General features: G+C 45.5%; 1 protein-coding gene across 2 annotated transcripts in view; it reads right to left on the bottom strand.

Annotated features, from left to right (window-relative positions):
* Window positions 1-8,196: 8,196 nt before the first annotated feature.
* Window positions 8,197-11,713, bottom strand: part of ELOVL5 (ELOVL fatty acid elongase 5) — a 66,898-nt gene continuing 63,381 nt past the window's right edge. Inside the window, exons 7-8 of one of the 2 annotated variants that reach the window (XM_052648837.1) lie at window positions 11,292-11,426; window positions 8,197-10,021 (exon numbers count right to left, since the gene is read on the bottom strand). In XM_052648837.1, coding sequence (XP_052504797.1) covers window positions 9,878-10,021; window positions 11,292-11,426 — 279 coding nt within the window. In that variant the 3' untranslated portion in view covers window positions 8,197-9,877. The remainder of the gene's footprint in view (window positions 10,022-11,291; window positions 11,427-11,713) is intronic. The other variant, XM_052648839.1, reaches the window with a different exon arrangement.

Genomic DNA, 11,713 nt, shown 5'->3' with positions numbered 1-11,713 from the left:
TTATTTTAAAATTTTATTTTTTAATTGAAGGATAATTGCTTTACAGAATTTTGTAGTTTTCTGTCAATCATCAACAAGAATCAGCCATAGGTACACCCATGTCCCCCCACTCCTGAACCTCCCTCTCGTCTCCCTCCCCATTCCACCCCTCTAGGGTGTTACAGAGCCCCGTTTGAGTTTCCTGAGTCATACAGCAATTCCCATTGGCTATCTATTTTGCATATGGTATTGTAAGTTCCCATGATGGTTTCTCCATACATCTCATCTTCTCCCTCCCCCTCTCCCCGCCGTGTCCATAGGTTGGTTCTATATGTTTCTCCATTGCTGCCCTGCAAATAAATTAATCAGTGCCATCTTTCTAGATTCCATACATACGTGTTAGTGCCTTTAAAAAATTTTTTTATTGAAATACAGTTGATTTACAATGTCATGTTAGTTTCAGGTATATAACATAGTGGTTCAGTTACACATATACATAAATATAGACATTCTTCTTTTACATTCTCTTCCAGGATGGTGTCCTTCTTGTGAAGGACAAGATGACTACAGCCCCCCACCCCACTCAGAGATGGTGTGAGCGACCTTCATGCTAATCATCTCCTGTCCATTCATTCACAAAGTCATTTATTCAAACATCTGAGACTCTCCTATGTGCCAGGCAAGAGAAAAAGCCCTCAGTCTTCTAGGTGGGAGACAAAATAAATACATAACAATGAAACTCTTACAAGGGAAAATAAAGCCAAGTTAAGAGACAGGCCTGTGTGAGGAGGGTCTGGGGGAGGTATATTAGAGCTGCTACTTAGGGAAGGGCACTCCCCTGCTGGCTTAGTGGTAAAGAATCTGCCTGCCAATGCAGGAGACCTGGGTTTGACCCCTGGGTTGGAAAGATTTTCTGGAGAAGAGATGGCTACCTACTCCAGTATTCTTGCCTGGAAAGTCCCATGGACAGAGAAGCCTGGTGGGCTACAGTCCATGGGGCCGAAGAGAGTCAGATACGACTGAGCAACTCAACAACTACTGCTTAGAGAAGGCCTCCAAATTTAGGGAAGTGGCATTTAAGGTGGCAAGATCACGTCACAGAAATAGCTTATCTGGATGAAGCAGCAAGGACGAGGCCTCAAAAAGGTAAGGGCTCTGAGAGGGAACCGGAGAAGAGGAGTGTGGCTGAAGACCTGAGCAAGAGTGTGGCGGGAGGCCTGAGGGAGTTTGGCAGGTCAGGGAGATCCTACAGGCCATGGGAAAGATCTAGGTTTTTATTGTTGGCGAGCAATTGTTTGGAGGTAGCCCTGAGGCAGAGGGAAGCTGGTGATCCTGAGAGGACCTTGGTCAGCTCTACCATGTATTCCAAATGCCATTCACTGCACACTCTGGAGGCCCTGAACCCAGTGGTGACCACCTTGAGTTCCAACAAGCTGGGAGCATTTAGTGAGTTTTTTTTTAATTGACCTGTATAGTTGATTTACAATGTTGTTACTTTCTAGTGTACTGCAAAGTGATCCAGTTAAACATATACGTGTTATCTATTCTTTTCCAGATCCTTTTCCATTATAGGTTATTACAAGGTATTAAATATAGTTTCCTGTGCTATACGGAAAGTCCTTCTTATCTGTTTTATAGATAGTAATGTGTATCTGCTAACCCCAACCTCCTAATTTACCCTCCCCCACCTCTTTTCCTTCCTGATAAACAAGTCTTTCTCACAGTTCTGGAAGCTGGAAGTCTGAGATCAGGTGCCAGCATGGCCAGGTTCTGGTGAGACCCTCTCTTTGGGGCTGCAGGCTGCCAACTTCTCCTAGCATCCCCATGTGACGGAAAGCAGAGAAGCGAGCTCTCCTGTGACTCTTAGAAGGGCAATACTCCCATAAATGGGGATTCCACCCTCAGGACCTCATCTTATCTTAATCGCCTCCCAAAGCCCATCTCCTAAAACCGTCACGTGGGGTAGCGGGAATAGGGTTTCAACATATGCATTTCTGGGGGTCACACATTCAGTCCATGACAGATGATGTAATGTAAACTCAGATCGAATTGGTTTGAAAGCCTGTTTTTCTTACTGTACACCATGTTGTCCAGTCCTTTCTGAGTCCTCCGTTCACTCATCAAAACACTGAACGTTTGTTGTGCCTGTTGCTACGCTAGGCACACACCAGGGATTAGACACAAGAAAGAGACAGTTCCTGTCCTCAAGTGTCTTACAATCAAATGGGCTGTTCAGAATCCATATTGCATCTCCCAGAAAGGAATGAGATTATAACATAGCCTCTACCACCCATACACGCACCCACACTCCCACACACCATTTGAGATTTTCTGAAATGGAGATTTGTTTTATTCTTCTCATTAAAGGATGCTGGCAGCTGCCAGGCAGCATGAGCCACTGCCAGGCATGAAAATCACCCATTGCCCCATTTGTCCTCAGATGACATTGGTACTACCATTCAGTTGGATGTCGCTTAAATTTGGATCCTTGTCACTTAAAAGAGTCCTCTAAGAGCTCATCGTGTGGTGCAGGGCTGAAATGATAAGGTATCAGTGTGGAAGCCTGCCAATCACGTGGAGAGCAGCAGGAACCCCGGGTGCTCAAGGAAGTGTCAGAGCCCAGCATGAAGCTCACTCACCCTCTGCCGAGAGCCACCGTTCAGGTGGAGGACAGACAGCTCTATCAAGACCTTCCAGATGGCTTCTGAGAGAATGTGGGAAACTTCCAGTGATCTCTTATTCAGCTCATGAAAATAAGAACCACCAATTTAAACACATAGGCAGACACCCCAATATCCTTCCATATGCCTCAACACCATCTCAAGTATAATAGCACTCGAGATATTCTCAGGGTCAGTACCCCGCTTGTGTCCTTCAGAACAGTCACGATAATATGTAATTATTCGGTTTGCTTGTTTTCGTCTTTCTTCCAAAATGAGGTTATCTTTTCATTGCTGTTTCCCCAGCAACTGGCAAAATGCCCGGAGCAGAGCTGGATCGTCAGTAAGGGTGGGGGGAAGGGCATATTTCTGAGACGGGATTTACTTATTCAGTTCAGTTCAGTCGCTCAGTCGTGTCCGACTCTTTGTGACCCCATGAATCGCAGCACGCCAGGCCTCCCTGTCCATCACCATCTCCCGGAGTTCACTCAGACCCACGTCCATCGAGTCCGTGATGCCATCCAGCCATCTCATCCAGTGACCAAAGCAATTTGGAATGGTCTTCAGTGTCTGAGAAACTGACTCAAAAGTTTTATGGTAATGCTGATGAAATAAGTGCTGTATTGATATCTAAGTAAATATATGCTATTGTCAGTTCTTTAAAAAACAGTAATAATGCAAAATGTGATTTTTTTTCTGACAAAAATTTTTATTAAAATTTATAGGTATGATTTGGTATTATCTTTTAGGACTTGGCAGTTTTCTTTACTCAATGGCATCACAGAAGGAAGAAATATACATAATAAGCATAAATCAGATAGTTTTAAATCAGATAGTTTAATATTTGGGGATCTTTGTACAATTCTCCCAGAATCTCTAATCCATTAAGTGAAACCTCTCACTAGACAATGTGTATGTTCCGAATAATTTAAAATCACACCAATGTAGCATGGAGCTAAACGATCACCCTGGTTGGAAGGGAAGCAGCCAGCATGGGAGTAACGCAGCTGTAATCCTGTGCTTTAGGAGCTGGTCTGAGGGGCTGCCTTCTGGGCAGCTCCTTGCAGGGTGAGTGCATCAGCTTGGAACAGGTGGGTCCATTAGAGCTCTGATGTAATGCTTACCCGGGCAGGTCACGGATGCTCTCTGGGTCTGAGCTTCCTCATTTGTAAAGTGGGGATGATAGATGCCAGTACCTGACATGAGGAGGAAAGCATGTGTGTCTCATGCTCGGTGGACACAAGGTACAGGGCACAAGTTTTAGCTGGTTGGTGCTGCTGTGACACCACCGCAGACCAGCAGGGTTAGGACAGCAAACGTTACTTGCTGGCAGTTCTGAGGCTGGAAAGACTGAGACCAAGGTGCAGATTTGGTTGTCTTCTCCCTATAACCTCGCCTGGCATAAGGGATGCTCAAGCTCTCTGGGCCTCTTTCCTTTATAAAAGGCGCTCATCCCAATCACAAGGGGTCCACCCTCATTCCCAATCCCACCGCCTTAGGTTTCAACACAGGACTTTACAGGGACACAGACATGCAGATCACAGCGGTGCTCCCTCACCTGACTCCCTTCTAGAACACCTGAACCACGCTGTGCGCCTTCAGTGATCTGAAGCATCAGACGGGAAGAGAAACTGATGCATCTACAACCGCACTCCCTTTCTGGCACTTTTATTCCATCGGTGCGTCTTTTCTTTTTCAATCTGAACTTTGTACTTTCCTCTTCTCCTGCCTCTGCATCTTCAGAAACCTCATCACTGATTCCACTGCAGGTCTTGGGACACAAGACACGTGTGCTTCGATCTTGGGTCAGTGTGGACACTTGGCAGGTACTTGAATCCTTGACCTCCTTTCATAAAGGGCCATATTTACACCACTGCCCATCTATTCTTTTCTGTACTGAGATATATTTAAAACATACTGTAAGTTCTTTCTCAAATATATTCTCCAAACATCAGGCCCATGACCTAAGTTTTTAGACTCTAAAGCCCTGTCTTTGGTTTGGAGGAATTCTTCAGAAGGTCCGAGTACTCTTTGAGTCTGCTCCCTCCTATGATTCCCTTCAGGTTGTTTTTTTTTAAATATTTATTTATTTGGCTGCAGTGGGTCTTAGTTGTATATGTTTTTTTTTTTAAAGTTGTGGCATGTGGGATCTAGTTCCCTGACCAGGGATTGAACCTGGGCCCCCTGCATTGAGAGCACAGTCTTAGCCACTGGACCACCGGGGAAGTCCCATGCATGACTCCCTTCATTTTATGACATAAGTGCCAATTCTTGTTGTAATCACCCTCTTGTTCCTCCTTAGCTCTGCTTGAAAGGGAGACGAGGAGGTGGGCATCTGGGCAAGAGGCATGGCTACCGATGGTTCTTTTAAGGCTAATTACTAGGAAGGAAGGAAGGCGTAATTCCAGAGAAAGAGCCCTGGGAACTCTGAGCAACATTCTGCACATTTATCAATGGGAACACCCAAATTACACTCTCCTCCCACTTTACCTCTTATTTTAAAAATAAGCTGTTTCTCCCACACATGCAATAGTTCTGTGAAATGTGTTGTGTCTCTCCGTACTTGTTTCCTGAACTTGCAATGCTGTCTCCCTAGCAACTTTCAGCCACCATCTACTGAAAGCCAGGTCATCTCTGAAGACTCGGATTGGACGAGCTCTTCTTAATCACCTTGCTAGAAAGATTCTCTCTTCTGGGTCTCTTACGGCTCCTGTCAACGTCATGCTCCCACCACAAACCATCCTGTGCGGGAGTCATCTCTGTGTATGTTTGATCCCAGTCTAGAAATGGCTCCTCTGGGGACTGGCGTTTCTCACACATCCCTGTTTGCCCAATAGCCCTCAGTCCTCTGCACTAGGTGTTCTCCCAGCGAACCAGATGGTCAACACAAAACACACACATGGGAGACACAGGAGATGGCGAGCACTGGGCAGAAGGGTTTGGATGATCTGAGAGAGTGGATGCCCACTGACCACCACAATTGGCTCTCTGTCACCACTGCATCACCAGTCACGGGGGCCCACTCTGCCTGTTCCTACAACTTCCAAGACGTCTTCATAAGCTGGGTGCAACATCTCACACAAACTATGGCGAAAGTCAGCCTGGGAACTTTCTCGCTTTGGGTAAGTGCCATAAATACGTTGGGAAAGAGAGAAAACGAAGCTCATAAAAACGTCAAGGACGACACAGATGAGTTTTAAATCTACGCCTGGAATGAGAATTAGTGAGAGCAGAGAACAAACTGAGGCAAACACTATTCTGCTCTGCCATCTCCACTGAGGGCACTATTCTCCAAATTGATGCTGAAGAGAAGCTATTAGTATTTGAAATCCTGGACTGATAAGGGAAGAGTGTGAGACATCTGTTTAAAATCAGTTCGCGTGAAAGATACCCATGTCTGTGGATGGATCACAGAACTATCAGCAGGGCTCTGCAGGAATGATGCGACAGACCAGACACTGATGAACCTGCCATTTCCCCAAGAGGGAATAAAGCAGATTCCAGAAATTCCAAAAGAGTAGTGTAATGTAAAACTCGGACAAAATTTGGAATAATACAGTCGTACTCCCAACAATTGCTGGTTTCTTTTCAACTTTTATAAATTAAAAAAAAATCATTTTTATTTGGCTGCATCGGATCTTCATTGTGGGCAGGCAGACCTCTTGGGATCTTCCTATACCAGGGGTTGAACCCACGTTCCCTGCATTGTAAGACAGATTCTTTACCACTGAGCCACCAGGGAAGTCCACTTTTCAACTCTTTCGATTCAACAAAGTATCCTACCCAAGAACTTCCTCTCCTTTTTGATAGGATTGTTAGAGCAACTAGTCAAGGAACTAACAGTAAAACAACAGCTAATCTTTAGAGACCAGTGGTATGGCCTGAAGGTAACAGATAACACAGAGTTCATGCTTTGCTGGATGTGGCTCCAAGAACTGTGTATACTTTGTTCATCTATTTAACCCTTGTAATGAGCCTGTAAGGTAGGTACTGACTTTATCCCAATCGGGTAGATGGGAACACTGAGGCCAAGTTAAAGCAATTTGCCTAAAGGTCATACAGATAGGATTCCAACGAGGCAGTGTGGCCTCCAAGCGGTGCTTCCCACGCTAGGCTACACTGCCTTTCCTGTAAATGGCACAGCTGCTCAGAAGGGTAACCAGGAATCCTCCCTTTTCCATACGGGTGCGTGAACTTGCCCTTCCATTTCCATACAGATGAGAGAAAAGGGTGGAAACCATCTGGCCTACTCTGCCCTCTGACCCACTCACTTCTCTAAAAGGAAGAGGGTGACTTTCTGGTTGCTAAAGTTGGAGATACTATTGAGCATCATAGGAATCAGAGCACAGCCTGACATAGAAAGGGAGCTTGCAGCTAAAGCTGCGTAAATTGCAGGGCTGATGTTCAAAACATCTTAATCATCAGTTCATCACCACACCAACAGACTAGGGCAGCCACAACCACCAGTGAGCTGGAGCGGACCATGGTATGTCAACAGGGTATTCGGAGAGCCCTACTGCGGTCTTTGTCACCAGCCAGCCTCCTCAGTGACAGATAAACTATGCTGATTTCCATCAGTCTGGTTTTGATGTCTTCAATTTGTTCTGGACTCAGAGGGGAAGGACAAGGATGTAAGTAATCATTACCACCAAACCCCAACAGTCCTCTGCACTTTTCAAATGATATTCCCAATACTAAATTCAGTTTCTGATGACATTTTGAAGGTGATATTGACAAACCAGAACACACTCAAAGCCAGGGTCAGGCCTGCACTAGTAACCGTGTGGTATGAAGTGGAGGAAGGGACGATAGGCTATTCATTTCCTCACTTCTATGATGGGTATGGACGAACTCAGTAAGTCAGACTGGGGAAGGTGTGGGGGGTGGGGGTGTGTGGCGTGGGGCAGGACCTGGGACATGAAATGGTCTTTTGCAAAGAAAGTGACAGAGGTGGGCCCTTGTTACTCTAAACTGGGGGTCACAGAATTACAGCCACAGGTCTTCTGTTTTGCAAATAAAGTTCTACTGGAACGTGGCTAGGGCCCACTATTTACATATTATCTGTGTAATTACTTGTGTAATAGGCTGCTTTTGAGCTCTACAAAAGGTGGTTGAGCAGTGTGGTCTGCAAAGCCTAAGACAGGTAGCAGCTGGCTCTTTCCAGAAAGGATGTGCAGACTTCTGGTCTAGATCTAGGAAAGTAATTCTAACAGCTTGGGGAAAGGAAGGGGGACGGGAAGGGAGGGAAGAAAAAGGAGTGGGCTCAGAGCTGGGGTCTTCAGTATGGAAACCAGGGAAGGCTTAGAGAAAGGAACTGGGATGCAGCCGCCACCATGTCTAACAATGTGGGGATCCCTCCTAATGTGAGCTGAGCCACAGTATAACCTTCCAAACTGAATTATTTACATCATTTCTTTGGGTGACTTCCTAGATGGTGAAGAAAGCGGGCTTTTCTCCAGTCTTTCAGAATTAGCAGCATATTTACAATGTAAATCCAAGCACAGGTAATCAAAAATGTTTTAATGATTAATTTTAGACATTATTTAACATTGTGGGTATATCCAGATGAGCTTAAGCACACTTTGACAGCACACTATTGAATGTTATAGTTTTTGTGTTGAAATATGTAAAGACATTCTCAAACTAGTACCTAGGAAGACATACATTTACAAATATACACGTTCTAGATTTGATAAGGTAAATGTAAACAGATGCCGTGACTCCTTCCAAACAGTAAACCCACAAGACTAATTAAGAGAACCCAACTGGCTCCCTGTAATATGAATGTGCAAAATTAAAGCATGATAAACTGATATTTACATAAATATCAAACCATTCATTTATACATTGTCAATGACCTTCTCAGATGTGTCACGAGTGGTTCAATGAATGTATTTTTCCTCCAGTGGAGAAGGTATTCAGAGGCTAAATTCCAACACTTTAAAATGACACACACACAAAACAGTCTTTTTCTGTTTGACCACTGCTTCTAGGGTATGAGACATGATTTTATGATAAGCAGTCTTATTTTTAAACAAGCATTTCTAAACAAATCTTTAGAGTTGGAGCAGGAGAAAAAAAACCTTACAGGTGCTATTAGATTCACATTAACCAAACCATCTCTACTCAGTTCTCTAGTTTTCTCATGCTGCAGCTATCTGTTTAATTTTACCTTGAATTTTTCTAAGCTCCTTCTCACCCCACCCTTCCCCATTCATTATGGTAAGCTAGGCACATTTTCAAAGGAAGTTTGTGTCAAAACAGATAGATAGCAGTAGAGAAATCAATCCAAATTTGGACCCTGGCAACCAGTTCCCCCACTGCTCATCTAGGGGCCTCCGTCAAATGGCTAACTATTCAGTCATGTCTCTTGAAAAGTATATATCTTCTCTAAGTGGAAAGCAAGATGGGCTTTGTTTCTTGTATAAAAACACTTACACTTCTGAAATTTAAAACGGCCTACTCATCCTACACACTTCCTGAAATCTTGAAGACAAAGAATATATATTCAAATTTCATCAAGACTGCTTTAGCTCCTCCCTGCCTTTTTACATTATTAATAGTGGCACTCAAAATAAAAAAATAAGATCTGTTAAAAAGTTAAACTGACTGTTCCACTAGATCTGAACCTGCCTGATTTAAAGCCAACATTACAAAAACTGAAGGTGCCGATTTCACACGGACAAGTCACCTGAAGTCCTGTGTCACACGTTACGTTTCATAAATCATGGTTGTTGATTTTTCTGAACGGAGCTATTAGAAATGAATAAAAACTTGAAACATACCCTAATTGAACTAATAAGCTTTGGGCCCCGCTTTTTCAATTTTAAGGCATGTGTGTTTCTCTACTGTAACAACATTATACAAATTTACAATCACATGCATGATCTACAGTTAAAAAAAAAAAGTTTGGATTACAGTGTTGTTAAATTGTGAATCACAATTCAGCACCTATCATGTTATAACTAATAAGGCAACAGCAGTGTCCTGTACTACAATAACACGCCCTCCACAGTCTAGCGCAGGGGTCGGTGAGAGCCCAGAAATGTTAAAAAATCTTATGCCTACTTGGATAATCTGTCTACGTTTTCTAGGGGTTTGGAACTGATGGAAGAGGTCCTACGTGAGTCACACTATTGTAGGCTGACTAGTTACAGCAGCTGTTAACGAGCATCGGGCACAACTCAGATGTGCTTACAATCAGACGATGTGGTTCAGAGGCTGCCAGCCCTCGGACCTCAGTCCTTCCGCTGCTTCCTCGGCTTCACATTGTTCTCCAGGGAAGAGAAGCTGCTGGTGTGGCCATTCACGGCGGCCACGGAGCCGTTCTGGTGGTCCTTTTGGTGCTCTCTCCTCCGGGAGACGCCCTTCTTGTTGTAGGTCTGCAACACATAAGGGCAGATGGGAGCCACGGCGGGGGTGGAGGTGGGGCCTGGCCACATCCCTAATGTCAGGGCTAGAGCCTCTGGGGACCAGTGCTACCGTATTAAGAAGCAATGTCTGTGCTCAAGTGACCTGGAAAATGTTTTGGGTTTTTTTTTTGCCACTGGTTTCAATCATTCTTTCATTTTCTGAGGCTCAGCCTGGGTACGTTCACTGAGTCATGGGTGGAGGTATGGATGTTATTTGACAATTAGACTGAAAATACAAGTTACACGTCACTTGGCTCTGCCCTGCTGTCTCCCGCTGTCACATCCTCTGCCTTCAAAACTGTCTCATGGCTTTAGCAACTGTCTTGGTCCTTTACTTACAAAAGCACTCTGCCATGAATGGCAGTCAAAACAGGTGTGACTTCAGCTTCGCTGGGCCCCATCTTTTCTTTAACCTCCCCTGTCATTGCCCTGAAGTGCAGCAGGAGCTACCAGCCAGGCAGGAGGAAGATGCAACCCAGAGCCGCCACCCCAGGTATGTCTGGAAAAGGTGTCTGTCTGGAGGGGGCGCAGGGAGGCGCAAGTGTGCTGGGCAGCCCCCGCCCTGGCATGGAGGGGGGTTGGTGCTGCTGCATGTGATCTGGCTTTCCTGCCTCTGCTCAGAGCCTCTTATTTTGCTCCTGCCCAGCCCCTGTGCCTGCCCGGAGCCAGGCCCAGCTCACAGAGCAGGGACACACGAGATGCAGGGGTAATGGGAAGTAGGAGAGTCAACAGTGACCACACAAGGTCAGGTTCCCCCAAGGCATCAGCCCTGAACAAACCCTTCCATGGGCAGAAACCTACACCACATCATACACTTGGGAACGATCTGCGCCCCCAAGCCTGAGCAGTGGGGAGAGGAAGTGTAAGGAAACTGGGAAAAAGGGCTGATTTCTATCTGTAGCTGGGGACTGTAATGGAAAATTCTTCAGATATTTAATTTAGCCCTGGTGTTTAGGGCAGTGGGGCTGAGAGACTGAGATTGAGACTCACCTATGCCATGTCTGCAGCAGCCCCAGGGAAGCAGAACGAGACAGCTCTGCTTTCCCACAGGGACCTGGAGCTGCTTGTGCCAAAGCCCCAGAACTCCAAGGTCTGGCCAGACTTCAGCACCTTCCACAGTGGCAGTGACCCCACCTCCACCCTGCTCCCGCCAAGGCAGGGGCTCCTCAATAAAGGAATGAACGAGGGCCTTGGCTGCAAGGACCCCAAATCCCAATCACCACCGAAGAGTGAGATTTACCTGAATGTAGAAGTTTGTGAAGAGGGCGATCAGAGAAATCATGTATCCGATCTGGAAATACAACCAACCGAGAGGGAAGGTGCACGGCCAGATGACCCCACAGCTGGTCTGGATGATGGTCAGCACAAACTGAAGCTGGGTGGGGAGGAGACATAGCTGAATATGCGGTCATGGCCCACGGTCAAGGTGTCTGCCAAACGGGCGCTCTACCCTGCACCCCTGAGTTTGGGAATGAACACTTACTAACCTTTCTGTAGGTACAGAGGTCATTTCAAAATCATGAGGCATTTGCTAAACGTATCTCAAACCTCTTATGCATCTGTGTTTACCTTATGTACACACTCCTCCCTTTCCAACTGCTGCAGTCACCTTCTCTAAAGCTCGGGGAATAGCCAGCAAGGCTTTCATTGTATATTTGGAAG

This window comes from Budorcas taxicolor, chromosome 11, assembly GCF_023091745.1.
Source record: "Budorcas taxicolor isolate Tak-1 chromosome 11, Takin1.1, whole genome shotgun sequence".
Taxonomy (NCBI): domain Eukaryota; kingdom Metazoa; phylum Chordata; class Mammalia; order Artiodactyla; family Bovidae; genus Budorcas; species Budorcas taxicolor.
Note: the sequence above shows the minus strand (reverse complement) of the source record. Positions and strands in the feature narration are given on the sequence as shown.